General features: G+C 39.6%; 1 protein-coding gene across 2 annotated transcripts; it reads right to left on the bottom strand.

The window, feature by feature from the left end:
* Positions 1–309: 309 nt before the first annotated feature.
* IFT57 (intraflagellar transport 57) lies at positions 310–23,842 on the bottom strand. Of its 2 annotated transcripts, XR_008596690.1 has the most exons (12): positions 23,642–23,842; positions 19,037–19,199; positions 14,808–14,926; positions 12,037–12,130; positions 10,783–10,851; positions 9,755–9,874; positions 4,664–4,735; positions 3,927–4,058; positions 3,577–3,639; positions 2,080–2,154; positions 1,476–1,542; positions 666–683 (listed from the first exon to the last, which is right to left on the bottom strand). XR_008596690.1 is itself a non-coding variant. In XM_054974271.1 (11 exons), the coding sequence occupies exons 1-11, from the start codon at positions 23,803–23,805 to the stop codon at positions 502–504; spliced, it is 1,245 nt and encodes a 414-aa protein (XP_054830246.1). In that variant the 5' UTR covers positions 23,806–23,842; the 3' UTR covers positions 310–501. The 2 variants fall into 2 exon arrangements, 1 of the variants encoding a protein (XP_054830246.1); XM_054974271.1 differs by lacking the exon at positions 2,080–2,154 and having other exon boundaries at positions 310–683.
* Between the last annotated feature and the right edge of the window lie 128 nt (positions 23,843–23,970).

Genomic DNA, 23,970 nt, shown 5'->3' with positions numbered 1-23,970 from the left:
AAGGAATGGAAAGAGGCCAATGCTGAGGTATATAGTAGTTATCATTGCCAAAATAGTTTCTATGCTTCAAATAAAAGCATTAGCTTCATAGCACTCAGGATGGTTTAGGAATTTGCGTAGATTTTTCAGCAGCAGTACAGGTCATACTGGTGGTCCCAAGCATCTGATAAGGCCCTTGGGGGGGGGGGGGTTACTCTGACAAGACGATGAAAGGTAAAGGAAGCTCCTAGAGTTAGTACTGCTGGTTAAGAGAGATTTTATAGTCAGTTCAAATCCTTTGACTTAACCATACCAGAAGTTTCTCAATGATATTTTATTAAGGCATTTTTACAAAGAGAGAGGTTTGTAATAAATCTTCATACACAACAAAATGTACCATTACCCCATTTATACAGACACAATTAACATTCACATTTTGTATAATGCAACATACGTATTATAAAAAAATATATTATGTACAAAATTTGATTAGCCTACAAAAAAGAATTACGTCAAGTAAGTTTAATAGGTTCCAACAACAGAGGTATCTGAAATTACAGTAGCATGCATATCTCTAGTCATATTTGATTTTTCTTTCAGCTTTGACTGAAGTAATGTGTGCTCCACTACGCCAATCCGTATGTCCATCTGAATGATTTCTTGTTTCAGTTTGGTTAAAGCTTGTTTAATTTTTACTAAAGGAGCTGTTAAAGAAAGAAAAAAGCAAAGCACTACATTTTTTCTGTCAGTCACACAAAGAAGCACTTTTCCCCGCCATAATTCACTCCCTCTGCTAATTGGGAAAGCTAAACGAACAAAGGGATGACAATACTCTGGAGACATAACTTAACGGAGTCATTTCACATGCAAGATATTTCAAAATTAGAAGATAATTCTACCACCTTCTTGACATTTGGAATCTGAAGACATGCATAAAAATGTACATATGCTCTCAGTACTTATAGTCAGAATATTACATTTTATATTGGCAGAAAAGTTATTGCAAAAAAATGATCCTCAACACATTTATTCTTTAATATATACTTGCAGAAGTTCCATTAATTTCTCCAAGTACCCAGAGTTATGGCAGCCACACAGATCTCACTGCATTACAGACAGAGCATCACTGCACATAGGAAAGCTCCCCCCCCCCTTTTTTCTTTTCTGAAAGAATGAGTCACAAGTCTAGGAAAGGATTAGGCTTAAGGGAATTTTAGAATGGAACGAACAACACTAGACATTGCCAAATGTTTATCTTTTCAACAGCCGTAGCCTAGTTCACAGTCTGCATTAGCTGTCACAAATGCTCAGGGAACCTTTGACCGTTTTACAAAGAGATGAGGCAAAGAGTTCCAAACAAGTTACAGAACCAATCACAGCTCATCTACTGCTTCTGACTTATTATGACTTTTCCCCTTAACCTACATATAAATGGTAAGGAAGTAACACAGAAGCTGAGTGCTTTCTCTGTGGAAAGAGCTGACCGACGACCTTACCTCCATCAGTCATGCTACTTCCCTTCTCTTCCATTTCCTGCTTTACTTTCTCCAGTTCTTCAGTAATCTAAGAAGAAATAAACTGAATTATTCTTTAAACCTAGAACACTTTAAACCATATCTTCTGAATTACTCTTACAAGTAATAAATAACCTGCACTGAAATAATCACACTAGTTAGAAAGGCCTTCAGTTGTGCAACTGCTGTTTCTTTAATTCACAAAACAGAAATCTTCCTGTCCAGATTTTACATCATAATATTCAAAAATAACTACAGCATAAGGCTCTTTTTCTTACCTTTCTAAGTTTTCAATGTGCATTATGGTGACCCATGTTTAAACAGGGAACCAGAATCTTATTTTGCACTAAGACAGCAACATGCAGCTTTTACAAGACATTCTTAAAAATTGGGGGGATTTGTCATCTGCCAGGACAGAATCAACCTCCAACAAGGGCTTAGTTTTTGACTTCTGCTCAGCTCTACTTGACATTTGCTCAGCTACCTTGTAGCTCCAGCTTACACAAGGAGTTACTATCTGGAAGAATCACTTTCAGATAGCCTAAAAGTCAACACTGGAGGACAGAGAGCAAGAGACTGTGCCTACCTGAACGGGCTGATGAATCTGGCACAGTCCTTCCTCTTAGGTGTCCAACAACCTGCAATATTCCCCACACTGGGCCTATAATGGCAGCCAGGAGAAAAGCTCTATAAGCATGTCCTATTTTTGTTTCTTACTTCACCATATTCAAGGCTGGTAAGACACCAGGGAGGGAACCTATCCACTCAAGATTCAACTCTCCCCACCTCCCAAATAGTGACTACTGATCTGCTAGCTACCACTTATTGATCAGGCTTGTCCAAGCTGTGTTTCTGACAGACACAACATGCAGCTGAGTTGCAAAACAAGGTGCACAAGGAAGTAGAAACAGAGCAGCAAGGACTCAAAGTTCTAATAAGTTCAAAAGGAAGTTCAAAAGGAGTCATTTTCCATCTTCATACGTATGGAAAAAAGCTTAAAGAGACAGTATCAAAATGTGCCACAACCAACCAGAATTTGAAATCTGCATGCTTTAATTACTAAAATATGCTCATTTCAACCCAATTTGGTCACTTTTTAGGTATCTGGATCATGTTTTTAAAAAGAATACGTTGTTGACAACAGCAACACACTGACTCAATAGCAGCTTGGCAGCATTTGTTTCACCTAACAGCCAAGTTCTTTCACCGCCCATTCCATGATGTACAAGTGTAAATGACTCATTAAGACAAGGCCAGACAAGAAAATATGAAAATCTGGAAAGTCACTGCAGAATCATCAGCACTTAAAGGCAACCAAAGTGCACTGCAGCCGATATCATCCATGGATGGAAAGTCCCAACAAGGATTAACAATGCATTGAAAGTCCATCCTTACAAAAGCCCTGGCTAAGATAAAAAGGGGTTATACATATCATTTCCTAAATCTGTCCTAATTACCATACAGCCAAACACAAATATGCACCCTTATTTACTTCTCAAGAATATGAATGGATTAAGAGAACATATTCCATTCACTATGGCTTGGTGCCAATGAGATACTCATCAGTGGTCCTTCTAGGCATGTGAAGTTATGCACTCTTGTCATTCAATATTAATCATCTCATAAAAATAAATAATCCAGTTTAATGCTTATAAAAAGTGCTGTGAATATTAAGGGCAGTAACTCATTCATCCTGAACGACTGAGGCATTAACACTAAGAAATTAAGTGAGTTGGCTCCAAAAAAAGGAAAAAGAAAATTGGCATAAGAATTACACTTTTTTCTCCTGAATCATGTCCAGGATTTCAAACATAAAACATTAAGAGAGTACTTCTAAGCAGGTCCACGCAGAGTCCTATTCAGGTCTATTCAGTGGGGATTACTTACAGGAAAGTGTTATTAGGATCACACTGTAAGATAGATAACTGCATTTCAAATACACCAACTTAGCAAGTGATATATAAATAAATTCAAAAAGCTGGAACTGACACCATACAGTTGAAAACATTAATAAAAAACACAAATGCAGACAAGCGGGGATTTGAAAACACCCCAAACACACACACAAAAAGAAAGACTCTACCTCTGAGAGATTTCTAGTCCTTTCTGTTACTCCTCCGCTTCCTTGTTGATATTTTTCTTTGGCCTATGAAGGAAAATATATTGTATAAGATAAAATGTATAGTTCCTGGAAAATCACCTTTTTATACAAGCAATCCTGAGTGTGAATGTACACATAAAAGACTTGTATGATTATGAACTATAACTGGCACCTTGAAAGCAAGTAATAACAGATACAGATTTCTTAAACAAAAGGAAGTGTTATATATTAAGATTATACAGTGGAAGTCTTCATTAAATTATGGAAGCACCTGTACAGTCTTAACAGAAATCCAATTCTGCACAGCTTCATTTTGAAGGTCAGTTTGTTACCTCACTTAGAAGGGCCTGGGCAGAACGATACTCTTGAACCAAATGTTCTAGCTGGTTGTTGATGTACTTTTCCCGGCTGCTGACTTTTTCCAGGGTTCTGCTGATTTCATTATGAAGTTTGTCATGGTAGCCCTATAATGGTTTAACATGTTAGATCCAAAGGATTGGTTTAGGTGTGCCCATGAGGCTGGGCATACCCAGTGGAATTTGTCTTTTACTCTTTTCCTTTGAAGATTTCCCTTTTCCATATCACCAAATGCTTTTGATAGTTTGAAAGTCTAAGATGTTTGAAGTCTGTTTCAAAGGAAACTTGCTACACAACAGGTATATATGTGCATGCGCCCGAGAACATTATTACTGTTCAAGAAGCACAAATTCAAACACACCTTGGGCATGTAGAACTAGTTGTGTGGATCTTTGGATCCTGGTCAATATATAATTGAAATAGCACAACTGAAACAAGCAAAATTATTTTGACTGTTTAGCCACAACTAGATCTAAGATTCTTAAATAACAGTATTCCAGCAATTTTAGCTTATACAAGTCACTGAGAAAGTAAGTCACAACATCAGGAGAAAGTACAAGCCATTTCATTCTTTAAAAACTGTCGCTAGTGATCCATGAACATACGCAATCACACACAAAGGAGGGAGAAGTTCTTGAATCAGAAATCCCTGAACTGCTAGCAAGCAAGCAAAAACCCACATTTGAATTATTTGGACATATCAGAAACCTACTTTGGTCTCACTTAAAGCAGATTCAATTCCATCTTTGTGCTGGTGCATTTGATCTAAATGGACTCTCCAATCCTACAATTGAAATAAAAAGATACAACATAATTTATTTCATGCCTGCCTAATCATATCTCCACAAAGTTGACTGCACAGCTGGAAAAGGTGGGATGTTTCAGCCCCACACCAGTCTTGTTGGAATGGGATCATCCGAGACATCTGTGTCCCAAACGGAAACTGCTAACGGATCTAACTACCTACTCCCTTATGAATCTACTCAACCACAACAGACATTTTCTGAGCCTCTGCTTTTGATGCCCCCTGCCTTCTGAGATTAGGCAAGTGGCAACCCAGAAGAGGGCCATCTTGGTCATGGCACCAAACTCTGGAACTTTCAGCCTAGAGAGACTCATCTGTCCCCTTCATCTGCCATCTTCCACCTGCAGGTGAATACTTTTTTGTTTCATTTGGACTTCCCTCAGTGATGCATCCTTCCTGCCTCATGTTGTTGTTTTTATGTTTTAGTATGTGAATTTTAGCTTGGTTTTAATTGTGGTTTTGTTTGGTTTTTAAGATTCGTCTTTATTATGCATGTTGCTTGATTCATTAGCTGCCTTGGTGGCCCTGATGAGGACAGAAAGGCAGGGTATAAATTTTGTAAATAAATAAACTAACAATGTTTGCAAGCAGTCTGTTACTTATGAATATTCTTCCTTCAAAAACCATTTTAAAAGAGTGCTCCAGGTCATACTATTGATTCCAACTTTCTAACTCCACTTGGTTCTTTTGGCAAACAACGGAAGGCTGATTTTGCAAGTAACGAATCTTTTGTACTCGTTACTAAATAATTCAATATATAGTACCAAAGTGACACAGGCACAAGTTTGGCTTAAACAGAATCCTAGTTAGTTTGTGAAACTAGGCCTTGCTCGCAGATTATTCAAGCCTGGTTTGTCTCAACAAATCATAGATTCAATGTCTTTGCCCCTTTCCCTGCCTCTACTGTACAGAACCAACTGATATCCCAGCCTGCACCTGACAAAGGGCAAAGCTCTGCTATGTCATCACGCTACTATTTATAAACATGCACTTCTGAGACCTTGGAACTGGCGGTAGTAAATTCTCATGTCCGGCATGAGAATTCACTGCCGCCAGTTCCAAGGTCTCAGAAGTGCATGTTTATAAATTGAAGAAGCAGCTTACTTATGTTGCAGAGAAATGTCTTGCACGCTAAAGAATAACGCCTTATATGCAAGAGATGTTTGGAATTGTTTGCACTAAATTTCAGAATTAACGTCATTCTTAAGAATCACGCCCCTGAGGAAGCAAGGGCACGAAATCTACGGTAATTAGCCGGCCCCGGATCGGGTGTGATCTATCTCTGCTGAACTATCGAAGAATTTACCTGTGGAACATCCACCTTGCATGTCCTCATTTCTGAGACATTCTGCACCCTTAAGAATCTTTTTGTGCATATCCATTTTCTGGACATTCAAAATACATAAGAAAACTACTTTGCTGTGTATATTATGTTTGCAGATAGGATCTGCCTGCTGTTACTGTGTTTTGTATGATCCATTGTAATCTATGTAAGTTTTGGAGCGTGTTGCCATTGTAAATATTTGTGATAATAGACTTTACTATAACAGTTATTATTTTTGTTCCTCCCGAGTATTGTTCTACTTGCTACTTATCATCCATTATGGGCAATCTTATGCCATCCAAAAAGACCTACCTTAAGTCTGCTCCTTGCTATGCTTACAGCAGATTTTGTAAACCTCCCATTCCTCCCCAACCCCCAAGAGTGTTCCTCATATTGCCTAAGATGGCACGTTCTCCCTGCAAACACCACTCATTGACCAAATTCTCCCACACGGAGTCCAAAATGGTCATTAACGCTTCAGAACATTTTTTACATCCTTCACATGTTTCCACTCACTCAATGGAAGTGAATTGCTTTCTATGGCCTTCATGATGCTGAACAAGCAACTTAATCAAGAACAGCCATGAATGCTGATTTTGATAGGTTGAATATAAAAAGGAAGGAAAATGCGGATGCAGCACCTGTGGCTTGCTGGGAAAGCGGAGATGTGGAGTCTTATGGAAGTTGTAGACTTTCAGGGGCTTCAGGAAGCACAACCATAATTATCCCAGACTGAGCCCAAAAAACAGGGAATATGAACATAAATGAAAAAATATTGTTAGGTTCTGGGAGTGTCAGGCCTAGTTCTCATACATCAGACGAGGTAGCAAACTTGCATCTCAACACCATGTCAAACTGAATGATCTTCCATACAAGAAAACTCCTACACCTATAAAATATTAGTGAGAATGATTCTAGTTTAGCCTTCCGTCGGGGTTTTAATATGTTGGATTTTTTTTTTTGCATGGAGAGATATTCCACCCACCTCACTGTCTAAAATAATATGCAGTCCAGATACATTTTTGTGGCACCTCTGGCTGAGCAGGGTCTTCTAGCCAGCCGGCCATCATCCTGACTTCCCTTGCCCAAAGATTCTCCCACAGGCTTCAGAACTGAGAGTGGGGAGGTTCAGTCATCTGGGGGGGGGGGTCATCTGTTCAGTCATCTACTCCCCAGGAGAGCTGCTCAGTGCTTCTCTCTGCTATGGCAGCCTCTCCAGCTTCTTCCTCTCTAGCCTGGTTCAGAACCCCCATTTACTTTCTAACTCAGCCCCAGCTCTACCTCCCAAGTCCCACCCCCAGGGTTTCAGCCAACCTTGAAGCCAAGGGCTACAACAGCTGCCCAGGTGCCCATCAATCAGGGCCTCGTGGGACACTGGATGCTGCCCTGCCCCATCAGAGCCACTCACCCATCACCATTGGAGTGGGGCCAGGAAGACTGCTAGTGCAGTGAGTGCCTGGGCACCTGCCTCCTTCACTGTGGTGTCTAGGGCTGGCTTGTCCCCCTTGGCTGCATGAAGGCCTTGTGCCATGGCCATGTGGAGGCCCCATGAGTGACCGGTGCATTTTGCTTCCCTTAGGGCTGCGCAAGCCATGAACCTGCTGCTCTGCAAGCCTGGGCGAGCTCCGCATCAGCAGCTGGGGGCAGTTCAAAGCTGCCCCAGACTCTGGTGGCACAGTGGTCAGATGAGCAGGGGCCAGTTCCCATGTCCTGGGGGTGGGTGTCCGACCCCTGGAAGCCACAGCAGCTGAGTCCAGGGTGATGGGAAACACCAGCACAAGACTTCATTTGCTATTGTTGAGAACTGAAGATGATGACCTAGAGAAGCTAGCACAGATTTTGGGATGAGGAGAGACTGTTACAGCAATAGAAGAAAACAGGATTTTAGCAGAAATGTTCTGAAATGACTGGACCTAAGAGAATGGAGAAGAGCACAATAAGCACAATATTGTTCAGCAAAAAAAAACACCCTACATTACTTGAGGGAGGGTGAAAGACTTCCATCAACAAAAGAAAACTTTTCTTCACCAGAGCAAGACTTTTGCCACTGGAGAGAGTAAAAGGAGTCATAGAATCAAACCCTGATTCAACAGCACTAGGCTATATTAAGCACACTCAAGTGTAGTCCCTTTGTCATAATCACACTTGTGATGGCTTAAATACTTGCTGACTTCATATCAGTCTAACAGCAAAGATGATGTAATTCTTAACTGCTGATGAGTAGATTATAACTTCACTACATGGTGGTGTCAGCACTAGCTAAAATTATGTATGCTTTGTCTATATATATCTCTTCTCTCTGATCAAACATATTCACATTAGTTTAGCTAACCAAGACAGTGGCAAAAAATTAGTGACACACTCCAAGAGGGAAGGTTGAATTTTGGAAAAAACTAAGGAGCAGCAGCAGTAGCAGGATTTGGCAATGAAGGGTACTGCCAAAGATACAGTCAACGTTTCAGTAGCTCACCAGCAGAAGAAATAATGTGGTTGCTGAGAGAAGGGGGGGGGGATTTACTTGAAAGAAAAAAGTTTCATCTTCACCATGTTCAACAGGAAACAGCTACAAGAGCTCCAATAGTAAATATCAGTAATACATTTAAAACATAAAACACTGGAAAGAAAAAATGTTAATGTCAGATGGATAGATTAGTATCAACGTACTGAACGTACTGAAAATGATGACTACACCCATGAATGTGCATGAGAGGCACCAACAGCAAGTCTGAAGGAACCCTAGCAGGAACAGAGAACCAAAACTGAACATTAGCAGAGCTCAGCAAAGGATCACAAAGCATAAATAGAAGCATATATAATAAAAAGAGGTGACAAATACAGTCTCTCTCCATATGCTTATGTTGCACAAAGTGCCTGTCAAAGATGGCAGAGTTCAGAAGTATAAACGCAGAAAAGATGCTCTTAGATTTGGCCATAATAAACAGAACAGGAATTTCTGATATGACCTACTTCAGCAGAAAGGCTGGAGGGGATCTAGACAAAGATAAAGTAGGGGGCAGCATATACCACAAACATGAGAGGAAGGTAGAGGCAGCAGCATCCTATAAGGAAAAGATGCAGAGGGCAAGAGCCACAGGGTGCAAAAGTGATTTAATGCCAAGTTGATACTTATTGTGGTTCCAAGATTTAGTTCTTCCTCAAGGGAAATTATTCAGCAGTTGAACTATTAGGAACGCCTTGTTTCCAAGATTTACTGCCGGTGAAGTAAAGCAGTCTCTAAGGTTAGACAAAGAAATGAATAAACTTTGGAAAGCCCAAGTCTTTCACTTCATATCCCTCAAAGATCTATTTGCTTATATATTTGTTCTGCAGCTCAAGAAGACCCTTACATTTGAAAACATGTTCATGCTGGAAAACAAGTACTTAATTTATAGATGCTAATCTATTTTTAAATGCTCTACCATCTATCAAGTTGCTTTAATCACACTTCACATTTAACAGAGATTTTTTTTTCTTTTTTGCAGGGGAAAGGCAACTGAGAAGGAATTCAAATTAAGCAGATTTGGAATTCTAACTCATTGTAAAGTACTATGTGCTGATTACAAACTGTGGACCCTTGAAGTATTTTTTAAAAAAGGCAGATTGCTTCAGGAAGTCGGGTGACTGAATTAGCAGAAAAAACACATGCCCAGAGATGTAGGTAAGAATTTACCTACCTTATTATCTGTTCTGATTGTTACTTTCAATTGAGGAAGGACCCGTTCCACCTCAAGGTTCCACTCAGCTGCATCTATTGTGGATTCTAAAATCTCTTCTTGTTTTGACTCATTCATGTCCTATCAAAACATAGTAAGTGATCAAACTACAATGCCCAGTAATACTGTGTAGGATAACATAATTCTTATTTATTTATTTCAAATTCCTATTCCGCTCTCCCCATGAGCAGGCTCAGGGTGGATAACAACATATTCAAGTACAAAATACAATAAAAACGTATTAAAATACAATAAAAATCCATACACATTTAACACAGGATGGTGGACAGCCTTCACAGGGAGGGTTAAGAATTTATACACCCTTTTTTTTTCAGGCCGGCGGAGGCCCAGCCTCAGCCATATGCATGGCGGAACAACTCTGTCTTGCAGGCCTGGCGGAAGGATAGTAGATCCTGCCGGGCCCTGGTTTCAGCAGACAGAGCGTTCCACCAGGTGGGAGCCAGGACTGAAAAGGCCCTGGCTCTGGTCGAGGCTAGGCGGGCCTCCTTGGGGCCAGGGACCACCAACAGCTGTTTGTCCCCTTACACAAAAGACCTGCTGCACCATAATTTGTGCTAAAAATGGCAGTTAAAACACTACAGTGTTACAAAAAAGAGCATGATAGCAACACTGCAGAGCAATATACCACTGTGTAGTCTAATAGCAATATTTAAAAAAATATTTAAAATATTTTAAAAATGAGTAGCTGGCTGATTGATGCCATTTTGCATTCTTGTTTTTAAATGGCCTCTTTAAAACAAATGTAATCAAATACTGTTCCTAATTCAATGAACCATAATTCTCCATAATTCTGAAGCTACACCTGAACTGAACTTCAGTTTGCATTTTTAGTATCATTAGGTTAAGTCACAATTACAGTTCAGTACAATTAGAGTACAATGCAGTTGTTTCGGAACGCTTTTTGTGTGTGGGTCTCAAGGCAAAAGTACCAGCCATACTTCATACTGCTAGCTGAAGAAAATGCTTACTGATTTGTATGTTTGCGCCTTTAAAACATTCAAATCAATGTAGTTATCTTCATTGTCTGTCTCTTCTTCCTTAAAAATATATAAAATATATTATATATAGTATATAAAGCAATGCAAAATTATAGTTTAAAACACTTCCTGAAATACATTATAAGTGTTTATCAGCAAATAACGTGTTAACACTACAAAATTCTGCTCTTTATGAATAGCACACTTTTAGCCATCACCAAGGTAATTGCTTTGCCCTTTCTAGCATTTAAATATCACTTATGGCTACTTCCCAGGATGTTTATTCCAGACCTAAGCCTGACCACTCCCTGGGAACATATTTGTGTGGACAAATGTTATAATATGAAATAACAATCCTAGATACAGCTGGCTGAAATTCCTGTGGATGTGACAGCTGGAGAATTGCTGCCAGAAGCATCTAAGATTGCCATTTCATGCAACTATGTGCTCAAGGCTGGTTGGGACAGCTGTCACATACTTCTTATGAAGTGGCTGTCACATACACCTTGCAAACATCTTTTCTTTGTCTAACATAACAGGTGTCTAACCAAGCGTCAGTTTGAAGTCAATGGGAGTTGACTGGCTGATCTCTGCCCTCTGAGAAAGGACACATGTAACAGGAGTGGGTCATAGAGTGGGCTGTGCATCTTCATGGAGTGATGGAGTAAGAAATTACATTTCTGAATGTTTCCTGCTTTTTTTTTTTAAAAACACTCTATACAAGAAAAACCTAGCACATGAACGAAAGATTCTAGTTCAGCTGGCTCTTTGATTTGCAGCTTTCTACATGTGTGTGTTGTGTTGTTAAGTTGCTTCTGATTTATAGTGATCCTATGAATTAATTACCTTTAAAACCTCTTATCATTGACAGCCTTACTCAGGTCTTGCAAACTGAAGGCTGTGGCTGTCTTTTGTTGCACTGTCCATTCGACTATAATTAGGATGTCAGCTATTCTGCTGCATGAATAGACCAAACCTAGGTTTCTTCCTGACAGCCCAACTGCCCAACCTTTTCACCAACAAGGGCATTTTTTTCAATTCCATACTCTGACACTCTCATTATCATTTTATGTGCAACTTACTTAAAAAGTGAACTCATGAAAGCTCTCGTACCGCTGACATAAGGTGTGTTTGGACCAGTGAACAAAGAAATTCCTTCATCTTGTTCCTTCTGCCCCATTTAATATGGATTTTTTAAAAAGTGTTTAACAATAACCTTAACACTAGAGGATTAGGCATACCTACCGCAATTTCTTCTTCCACTTTATTAAGGGTCAGTTCAGCATCATCTTCTGTTATTGCTTCTTCTTCTTCTAGTTCTTCTGTTGGATATATTGGCCTAAAACCAACACAAGGGTAACCAAAGAGGTTGGAACTACAAACATAATACAAATTAATAAAACACCAGTATACAATTTAATCAAACCAAAGATGGAGGGCTAAGTTCATTTCTGGTCATGTGACTCAGTACTCCATATTCGGTTTGAATGCTCCTGACCTAGTTAAAGGATATCCAGAGGAAAATGAAAAAATGTTCATCTTGACAAGTTGCTACACTGCACTTTTAAGTGTTTTTCATGGGAAGATCTGAATACTTTACTTCACAATTGTTTTATACATTATTGTGTCTAATCTGTGCAGGGTCAGGTACTTTGGATCAATTATACTGATGGAGTGCTTTGTACCAATATATACCACTGAGGAAGGTCCTTGGCTAAAACACCTCTGGCTCTGTTCTACACATGTGGAGATGAAATGTACGAATATATCTACATATTTGTAAGTTGTCTATGTGAATATACAAGAGAATGGTACTTATAAGTCGAACCACAATGTTGCTGTTTTAATCATATTTTTGCACTTCAGTCTGAGTAAATTATATACCAGTGTTTTATTACGTTTGAAGTTATATTTAATTTACTTTTTCTGTTCCAATCTCTCTGATTGTCCTTCTTTTGCAGGATTGTGCTTTGTTCTCCCTTTTTTTCTTATCCTGAAAAAAACCCAATCCTGAGATACGGTGGGGTTTTTTTTGAGGCACTGCTTTGTTTACCCACAGATCTTTTACAACATAATTTGATAATGACTTACAGTGAAATCCTAAACAGAGTTACTCCAGTCTGAGCTCATCGATTTCAACAGGTTTAGAGTAACTCTGCTTAGGATTTCACTGTAACGTTTGTGCTTCTGAAAAGAAAGAGAACAATGCAGGCTACAGTCAGGTATGGTACACAAAACTATTTCCTATGCAATACCTTCCTACAGGTCCCTTGCCTCACCTTACAAAAGTTTCCATTATTTTGAGAGTGAAGGAGTTACTTGTGTAATATACCATATACAGTAGTTGTAGAATTACTAGAACCTGACACCATTCAAGGACTTTCTTAGATTCATTTACACTTTAAGCCTTACCAAATTCAAGCACAAGCCACTCAAAACAGTATTTGGTTGCAAGCCATACATTAAGCAAAATTGTCAACCATCCTGAAATTTGTTAGTAAGCTCACTAATGAAAGAACTAAAACTTGTGCTTCCTGAAAGTACATATTTATAGCATTATTCATTAGGTTCTACTTCAAAATATATAACAAACATATGATGTCATCAGCTACAAAAGTAACTGAAATGTGTAGCAATATCAGCTTTCATTGTTTTAAAAAGCATGTAGCACTTATGATTGCCAAGAAAAGCTTTTTAAAAAGTTGTCTGTTATATATAGAACTTGTAGGATCCTTCCACTGTTTTATCGTTGTAGTTATGCTGTGAACTGAGTTATGGTTTTACTGTTGATTGTCTTAGATGGCTTTCTTTTTTTACTGTAAAAGCAAAAAGTTCGAAAAAAAACATGAATCAAGTGTTTGCCTTTCTTTAGGTTTAAAAATTCTGTGCTTATGTCTTGGCTCTACATGTTTCTGTAAATGTTTGGAATAAGACATATCTGGATTTCTTTTTACCTTTATGTGTATACCCCTTCCATGGTCTCTGTGAAAAGAAATGCAACAAGAATCCCTAGTATTTAAATCCAACAAACCTCTAAGGCAGCCGGTGTTATCATTCCTATATGAGGAAGTGTATGGGAGGGTGGGGGCGGGGGGGGGGAGATAATATCATACCAAAAGCCATTGTATATGTTCATGACTGAATTGAGAAGTAAAACAAATTAAAATTGGTTTTCTTAACCAATATGCTACACCAATGAATAATTCCAAGGCTCTACTGAACAGTGGAGGGATAAAGTATAGGGCTTGGGCATGGGAAACCAGGGTGCAAAACATTACTCAGAAATAAAAGTCACAGAGCAACTCTGGGCAAGTTGTTGTCTCTCAGCCTTACAGGATTTTGAAGACAAAGCACAATAACACTACAAGTATCATTCTCATCTCCTTGGACAATGCATGATATATAACTGTGATTGATAAATGGATCAAAAAAACACAACAGGCCTGCAATCTCTGCACAACATTCCATGGTGGTGGAGTGTCCTCAAGTCAGAGCTGACTTATGGTGACCTCTGGTGGGGTTTTCATGGTAAAAGACTAACAGAGGTGGTTTGCCATTGCCTGCCTCTGCAACCTGGTTTTTGTTGGAAGTCTCTTGTCCAATTACTAACCAAGGCTGACCCTGCTTAGCTTCTGAGATCTGATGAGATCAGGCTCATCTGGGCTATCCAGGTAAGGGCACAACATTCCATAGAATAGTAAAAACAGGAGGGGCTCTGGGGCAATGCTTTTCAGTTTCCTAGAGACAAACACTATGGTTCAAGTACTGTGAAAATGGGACATAAGCCACCGAGACTCTATACTGAAGAAGATACCTGGCTGTCACAGTAGGAGTATTTAGGAAATGACTATTGTGCCCAAATAAAAAAAACAAAACTAAAAGATAAATTGTGTAAAGACTTAGCCAAAAGTAATAGAAGGGAACCACTTCAACACGACCTCATATTTTTTCTCTCGTTTTGTACCATTAGCACCAGAATCATCTAAACAGGAGAGAGTCCTGATAAAGAACTGTACCTTTTCCAGTTATAGGACGTATGTTTCAAGGCTTCTTCAGCTAAACAATCAAGAACATAGCAAGCTTGCTCTCCACAACCTGATTTTAACTTTGAAGGAGGAAAATCCACAGATCTCCCCTGAAAGCAGAAGGACATACTATTAACAGCTATGTACTCACCAGGTCTTCTTCCTTCACCAAACATCACTTCCCACATTCATGTTCATCATTCAAGGACTACAGCATCAAGTGATTTGCTTGTAGTGAATGAGTGATCACAGATGAAATACTACGGGCAGGATTAATATATCAAGTCACATCACCTCAAAACAATGCAGTTCAACAAAGTCCATTCACATATCCTGCTGTTAGTTTTCAAGTAATAAGAAATCAAGTGAATCATGTCTGTGACATTCATGATCCACCCAAATAGAATCACCCTTTAATTTTCCATATGAAAGTGCTGTCCAAATGTACACCCAACAGTCAAGACACATTGTCATTTTAAAATAGTAAAGAGTCCAGTAGCACCTTTAAGACTAACATTATTGTAGCATAAGCTTTCAAGAACCACAGTTCTCTTCGTCAGATGCATGGAAGGTATGAAGAAACTAGCCAGATAAATATAGGTGGTGAGGGGAGGGGGGAGAGGGTTAAATGTAAATAAGTTGCAAAAGTCATGAAAGACTTTAGTAACCTGCCCTGGCAATAGTGCAGAGTGATAGGTTGCTGTTCTCTAAATATCCTTTTACTTTCTTGAATCAGAGAAAATGTCTTCACGAAAAACTTGGTGTGAAGTAGGAGCTGACAAATAATCATGTAGCATCAGCTACCAAGCCAGAAATGCATGGTCTGCAGTGAATCTGTAGACCATAGTTTGTACAAACTGTGATTTGGCACAATGTCTGAATAGACAAATCATGGCCTATAGGATTCTCGTTCACAGAAATGAACTTAGCAAACTGAGTGATGAGTTCACAGAAAGCAAATGGCACCAAACCAACTTAAACCATGATTTTTCCTGTTAATGAATCTCAGAAATACAGTCTGATATTTATACTATGGGCTAGCACAAACCATCATTTGGCATTATGTCTGAATTCAGCCATAGTCACTTAGGCGTTTACTGCGTGTAATAAGTTTTATTCCTAACAACGTATGAATTGTTGTGCTAAACCAATGGCCCATTTACCTCAACAATCTCCCCTACTACAGCAGACAGTGTTACAGATTCCCTGTGATTTAATCCTGCTACTCAGTTGAATAGTGTCCCTGTAACTGAGAAGCTAGCAGATCTAATCTTTTCAGAATGAACTAATAACTATCACAATATTTTAACGGCCACAAGTCCACACTTAAGTAGACATCTTTGGAAGACCTTCCTTAAACCCCACTGTTTTAGTGTTCCCTACTCACTCTTTGCATTACTCGTAATCTTGACACGCTCAAACATTTCTGCCTAAATGCAACAATGTATCGTCGAAGGCTTCCACGGCCGGAGAACGATGGTTGTTGTGGGTTTTCCGGGCTGTATTGCCGTGGTCTTGGCATTGTAGTTCCTGAGGTTTCGCCAGCAGCTGTGGCTGGCATCTTCAGAGGTGTACAGGGTGGATAAAAATCAATGATTTTTTTAAAAAAAATCAAAAAAATCAGATTTTTTTTATTTAAATCGGATTTTTTAAATTTAAATTGGATTTTTTTAAATAAAATGCTTTTTGAGGAAAATATATTACCATCCAAAGGTTATTCCATCACGAAATAAAGATTAGTTTTTAATTATGTAGAATAAGGCTGTATATGTTTAATTTTTTTGGTAAATAAATTCCATTAATCCATTCACAATGTCAGGCTCTTCCAGAGGTTTTTGTAAGATTATTGGGCAGTTTCTCTGCCTACAAGATATTATCACAGATGCTTGGTTTTGCAGTTCTCAAAACTGAATTTGTGTCAGCTCAGCAGAGATCACATGCCTCTTCTTCACAGCAAAAATGTTATAACATGAACAGAGTTGAGAAAAAGACCTCAATCCTATTGTTCTACAAACCTATGAAGACAGAATCAACCCCTTCAGTGCTAAGTTTCAAGAAGTTCAGTGAATAGAAACAATCTTTTTCTGATTGTTTGGAGTGGAATAGATCTGCACAAGAAGAAACTAAGTGTGAGGAGGGAGGGGCAAGCAGTACAAAATGAAAGTGAAACTTTTTGAGCACGATACTGCACAAGTCTTTGGATCTTTTGTGTGTATGACCTGAGGTTTATCACATTCTTTCCTTGGAGGAAAAAACCTATAATGGCAGCAGGCCGTAAAAGAGACCCAGTTTGGGAATACTTTAATGAAGTTCCTTTACCTATCGGTAAGGCAGGCATCTACTTGCATATTAAAGTCATACCAGCAAGAATTAGTCTTTATGTAGAAAACTATAATTTAAATCAAGCCTTAATGACTAGTGATTTAAATCGTGATTTAAATCAGTTTGATTTAAATCAAATCCACCCTGGAGGTGTAGCACCAAAAGACAGAGATCTCTCCGTGTCACAGTGTGGAAAAGATGATGGCAGGTCATTTATATCTACTCAGGAAGGTGGGGTTGGGCTGAGTCATCCTATAAGAGTTTCCCAGGGTGTGGAATGCTAATGGAGGGAGGCTTCACTGTATCCTGAGGAGGTTCTTTTGCATATGGATTGGTGCTTGATGTGCTAATCTTCTCTGCAGGGCTATTGTCAGGTATAGAGTGTTTTGTTAGCCTGGTGTTTTTCAGAACTGGAAACCATGCTCTGTTCATTCTTAAGGTTTCTTCTTTCCTGTTGAAGTTTTGCTTATGCTTGTGAATTTCAATGGCTTCCCTGTGCAGTCTGACAAAGTAGTTGGAAGTGTTGTCCAGTATTTTGGTGTCCTGGAATAAGATACTGTGCCCTGTTTGAGTTAGGCTATGTTCAGCCACTGCTGATTTTTCAGGTTGTCCAAGTCTGCAGTGTCTTTCATGTTCTTTTATTCTTGTCTGGATGCTACGCTTTGTGGTCCCGATGTAAACTTGTCCACAGCTGCAGGGTATACTGTATACTCCTGCAGAGGTGAGGGGGTCTCTACTGTCTTTTGCTGATCGTAGCATCTGTTGTATTTTTCGGGTGGGTCTGAATACTGCTTGAAGGTTATGCTTTTTCATAAGCTTTCCCATCTGATCAGTAATTCCTCTGATATATGGCAAAAACACTTTTCCTGTAGGAGACTGTTTTTCCTTGGTTGTTTGATTCATCCTGGGTTTGATCGTTCTTCGGATTTCATTTCTGGAGTAGCCATTTGCCTGAAGTGCATGGTTTAGATGATTAATTTCCTCATTGAGAAAGTGTGGCTCACATATCCGTCTTGCACGATCCACTAATGTGGATTGTGCAAGATGGTGAAAAGATCGTGCACTGCTGAAAAATCAGCAGTTGGAAAAAAGAAGGGAAAATTCCCTGCAGGAAGCAACAACACTCAATGTACAAAATCTCTTGCGTCAAGAGAGCGCAGGTCTAGCCATTGTCCAGGACGGGAGAGATATGAAGTGGTGATGGTTCCTCGGAGGGGGAGTGTGACATGCTCCTGAAGAAGGTGGCATGAAATCTGTGTTCGTAGCCGGCCCCAGATTGAGCGTGGCGGTCCTTCTTTCCCCTTTACATTGAGAACGGTATCACCTACCTGGAAGAACCTGGGATTGAAATAACAGCATGAGAAGAATGAACAAACTAACTAAAGGAAGTATTTGAAGGACTAGAGCTGGACTGAGTTTCTACCAAACCTAAGTCCATTTGTATACTGCGCCGTCTTTGCATTATTGTATGTTTAGGAATTGTAGTTATGAATGGATTTGTAACACTGTTTGAAGAAGCAAGAGGCACGTGCACTTTGTAAATCAAATATTTATTATTATAAGAGAGATTTTGCACATTGAGTGTTGTTGCTTCCTGCAGGGAATTTTACCTTCTTTTTTCCAACCGGTATTGTTGCAGGAACAGCCATTTTTGGGTTGAAAAATCAGCAGTGGCTGAACATAGCCTAACTCAAACAGGGCACAGTATCTTATTCCACAACAACCATAAATGCAACAACTTGCTATTTATCAAGCTTCCTCCAGAGTGTGGGGCTTTTTACAGAATAGATGCAACCATTACGCATTATAAGCCTTGAGTACACAAAAGCACTGATAATGTTATGAGAGTCGAAACATTAATTCAGAACCATCGTTTTATCTTAAAAGTAGCAGCTTACAAAGGACCGTAGCTCTGAGAGTATACCGGATATGGTTGCATTTGGATCATCATATTCTTGTGGTTGTTCAAAGGGATGTCCTGCTTTATTAATCAGCCAAGCAGCCAGAGTGCAGAACATGTAGAATTGTTCACCTGGGTTAGTGGGCAATGCAAAGTAGTGCCTGTTTTAAAATAAAAAGTAGCAAGGATTAGTCTGTCTAGACTGGAAATAAAATTCTTATTTTTCTAGCTAACACACAGTGCTTCTGTATGCCTATTTGCCCTCCCCCCAAATTGCTTTCTCCAAGGATGACATGATTGGGTGACATTTCACTGACAGATGTGCTCATTTCTTTGCAGTTTTGAGGATCATATGTCACCATTGGTTATGCCTTCTTCTGCGTATGTAAACCCTATTGAAAATGAGTGCCAGTCAAAGGCTAAAAAACGCATTTCCCAAAAATCTCCCAGCCAAATGATAGATAAACGAGATCCTGTTACTGGGTAGTTTATAAATCTCTTTAGTGTCTGACCTTCTGTGGAAGCATACTGTACAGATTCACTCACTTTTATATTTTTAAAAAAGACTTTGCACAACTGATAGAAAAAATAGTACAACATAGAATGACATCTCTTTAACTATTTCCCCCTCCTTGCCACCCAGTCTTTAAGAGTCAGAAAACAAAATATATATTTGACCAAAAGTACTCTCTATGAAATATTTTAGACTTGTTTTGTTTGAAATGATTTCTGGGAATCAAGTTTTTTTCTGATAGATAATTGGTACCTTTAGGTAGTTCACTGTTTGAGAATAGGTGGGTTAGGCATCAGCATTGACTATTAGCTACCCATAGTCCCTTGAGAAGAAGTTTTTCCATGGATGGTATTTCTGTTTTGATTATTTAAAATGTATCCTTTGTATAATTAAGGTTACATAGGAAATTATGTCAGGCTTCTTAAAAACAGGTTCTTGACCTTAAAATTGCAATTCTGACACAGCAGTTGAGCCAGAAAACATGCATAATGATGTTATTAACCCAACAGCACATTATTCTATATTAAATATACTCTCTCTATATATATATATAAGAATATGCAACCCTTCAATTACACTGTATCTTCTGGGAAGTCTGAAATTTTCTGTCATCCTTGATAACAAGACATAAATTCACAGTGAGATTTTTTTTTCAACGAACCGCATTACCTTTTGCTTCCCTGGGCCATGGGAAAGTCCAAAATCAATTTATGTTTTAAGTGCTAGACCTACCACCGGCTTTTAAAAGAAATTTGCCTTTCATAAATAGCCTTTCAAAATTTTCACAAGACTGCTAGACAATGAAAGAGTAACACTGTGCTACCTTGGGGCTATTAACTAGTGAATTGAGTTGCTTTGTAGCTCTAATAGGAACATTTTGGAACACATTTGAGTCAGATTAAATTATTCCCCATGGCCAACTACTTCCAAAACACCCCAGTCATAAGAGCAGTTTGACTTGCATGAGCAGCATAACATCACAGCTCAGAACAGGTCACTGCATCATGAACCAGAAAATTGCAAGTTACAAAGATAAGGGGTGATTTTTATGAATCAGTCTAATGTTACAGAATCCACATAAGGAGACCAGACCTAAGAGAAGTTTTTTTCAACAAGCTGGCAATTGTATATTATCAAAACCAACTCTAAGCTGGATACCTTAAAATACACAGGTGCCAGAATGTCCTATTTGGCATTCTCTTTAATGACTCATAAAGAAGCTGGCATACAAAATTTTGGAACTCATACTGCGCACAGGAACATTTGCACAAGGCCTTTAAGTTCTGTATCAGTGTATATAAATCAGATAAACACAAGGAGGAATCTGCAAGGACTTGCAGTGGAGGGGCACCTTACTTGCTCCTCTATACACATTCCCATACTATTTCCTTTTCCCCTCCTCCTAGCAACTCCCATATCCCCATCTTTTCTTGTTTCCTTTCCACCCACTCTCCTACCTTTTATCTGCCCCTCATCTTCAACTCTATTTGTTTCACGTATACCCCACTTTTTTCCACAATGCGGGTGTAAAGCAGCTTACATCATTCATTTTATCTTCACACAATCCTGTAAGGTAGGTTAGGCTGAGAGTTTGTGACTGGCCCAAGGTCACTCACTGAGTATCGTGGCAGAACTGGGAATTGAACCTGAGTCTCCCAGATCCTAATCTGAACCTCCAACTGCTGCACCACACTGGCTTTACCACAGTAACTGCTCTTGAACAGAAGTGAGCAGCCAGGGCTGGGTGAGTCTTGGAAGTCATGGTACAAGTTGTCCATGACTGTTGATGGGCCTGGCCCTATGAATCTCCCACAAAGCTCAAAACAGCCCTGGAAAGGGCCCTCCCCTTGCCTTTTACTAATCAAGCCTTTAACTGGCAATACTACTGCAGTTACCTAACAAGTGCTACTGAAGTAATTTGTTCCTTAAAGCTTTTTTTCCCCTCCAAACCTGGGGTTTCAAATTTTGCCATGTTAAGAATCATATATGATGATGATACCACTTACTTTAACTATATTTGGGCATTCACTCAACTTGAAATGTTGGCATGGATGACACTGGCAAACGAGATCAGAAGGATTATAAGACACATATATCAAGGAGTGATTGATGTAAGGTAGTGTTATGAAAAGCTGTTCAGTGGTTCACCCTCTTGTTCTGAAGTTTCCCACATACCTTTTTATTTTCAGAAACCAGTATATACAATCTCCCCAAGTATGATGTCTAGAAACTAAAAAAAAGTGGAAGCTCAAATTGTTGGCAATCCACACTCCATGCTGTGCAAATCATGAATAATGCACACTGTTCCTTGAATATCACTTCCATTTGAACCACAGGAGGACTGATGTTTAAGAGTCATGTTGGCAGAAAGCCTGACTGGCCATACTTACATTATTTCATATTTACTGCCACACTGGCAGAGTTGCAAGCAGAACTATATGATCACAGTAGGTTAATTAATTTAATGAATATTATTTTACTTTTGTATCTCCAGATGAAAGAGTGCTAGTGACAAGGGAAAATAAAAGTTTTAGAACTTCTAGTACTTCAAAGACCTAAATGTAATGGATTGTAGTCAGAGCTTCAAGAAGAAAATTTTAAATTACCTACAGCTTCCACTTCCAGCTTTCACAGTGCAAACATCCTTGAGACATTTGCCCTCCTGGCACATGCACCTATCAAAAGTTAGCAAGAAAACAGTCCTTGGCAGATCTTTCTTTGGTAACCTGAACTGATAGCTTCTCTCACTGATCATATGGAGCTCCACTAAAACCTATGGTGTATTATATAGTGAAACCAGGAACAGGTCCAATATTACATTTTTTTTCCTTTCACAAACCAATCCTGAAGTCTGCAGAGTGTCATAGCGCCACCCCAAGCAATGCCATACCCTTCAAAGTCCACTGAAGTCAGTGGCCTTAGAAGGGTGTAACTCTGCTTAGGAGGTCACTCAGCCATTCAAAAGTACAATTATTCCGTCATAAAAATCATATATCATCAGATGTTCAAACTTTTAGGTTACAAGCACTACTAGAGAAATGGGACAATATTTAGAATACTTCCTAGATTTTTCTTTAATCCTCAAAGAACTGACATTATTATTTTCCATGAGAGGTTGGTGACACGTCCCCTAGTGAATGCACTGGTCAAACTACATGATTTCTATCCTGATACTTACAAAGGAAGTCAAAGTTTATCACTCTACACACTGGACCACAGTCATCTTCTTATGCCAAAACAACATGCTACTTACTGCATGCAATTTCCCCAATGAAGAGCATTTTTTGCCACCAGCAATGTCAGAGGTCTTACATTTCAAAAAGGGCACTCCAAAACTCATAATTTCAACCTATTCAAGTTACTAACTCTTACTGCACAATCTTACTAACTCTTATAGCATGTCTTAGAAAGCCAGCTGACTTAACATAACTTACTTTCATATACAGGTGCGCTGCCCTGTAGCTCTATCCTAACTCATGCAAGTCTTCCTTATGCATAAAGAACGAAAGAATACAGAAGCTGAAAAAAGCATTAAATAAATATGCAATGCAATTTCTATTCATATTTCAGGCTGCAACCCTTAACGCTCTTTACTAAAGAAATGTCCCAAAGAACTAAACTGGACTTGCTTCTGAGGAAATATACTTAGTATGGTACTATACGTGACAACGAAACAGTGCGGTGCATCGGCAAGAACATGGAGCTAGGATTGAGTATACCTAAATTTAAATCGGTGCTCAGTCACGATGTTTACAAATAACCTTGAGCCAGCGGAGCTCTCTCAGCCTAACCACTCAGTATTGGGGGGAGGGGAGAAGAGAACCACACCGAAAAAACCCAAAAGACATCAGAGGAGGGCATGCACCTGTAAATGAACCATCACAGAACTTTCCCATCACCTGAGACGAGGTTCTTGAAGTGTCAGCGGTCACGTTCACTTCTCTGGCCCTCAAAATTACACGAATTGCAAAACAAGCATGTGATCTACTCGATACACACTATTTAAACGCCGCGCCCAAGGCGGCCTTCCTTGCCTACCCGCTTCGGGAAGGGGCTGGCTACAGAGCCAGGCCTGTTCGCATGCCTCACCTGGAAGGCGGCCTCATGTTGTGGCTCCGCAGCGCCGACTCCTCCTCGTAATTCAGCAACTTCAACTTCTCCAGGAAATCCTCCATCATGACGAACATGTGATAAACCGCGCCGGGACCTCGCTCGACCGCCGCGTCCCCCTCCTCGGCGGCCGCCATGACCATCCCGCCAGCCCCGGGCCCAGCCCGCCTCCTCCGCGACTTCCACGTTGCCACCACAACGCACAAGCCGCAACGTCACCGGCAGTGTAGCCGGGAAACAAACCCCGCCCATTGGAATAGGCGCTCACCAATCGCGTCCTTCAGCAACTCCTCCCTCAGGCCTAGGCC

The sequence above is a fragment of the Eublepharis macularius genome, chromosome 3 (genome assembly GCF_028583425.1).
Source record: "Eublepharis macularius isolate TG4126 chromosome 3, MPM_Emac_v1.0, whole genome shotgun sequence".
In the NCBI taxonomy this organism is placed as follows: domain Eukaryota; kingdom Metazoa; phylum Chordata; class Lepidosauria; order Squamata; family Eublepharidae; genus Eublepharis; species Eublepharis macularius.
Note: the sequence above shows the minus strand (reverse complement) of the source record. Positions and strands in the feature narration are given on the sequence as shown.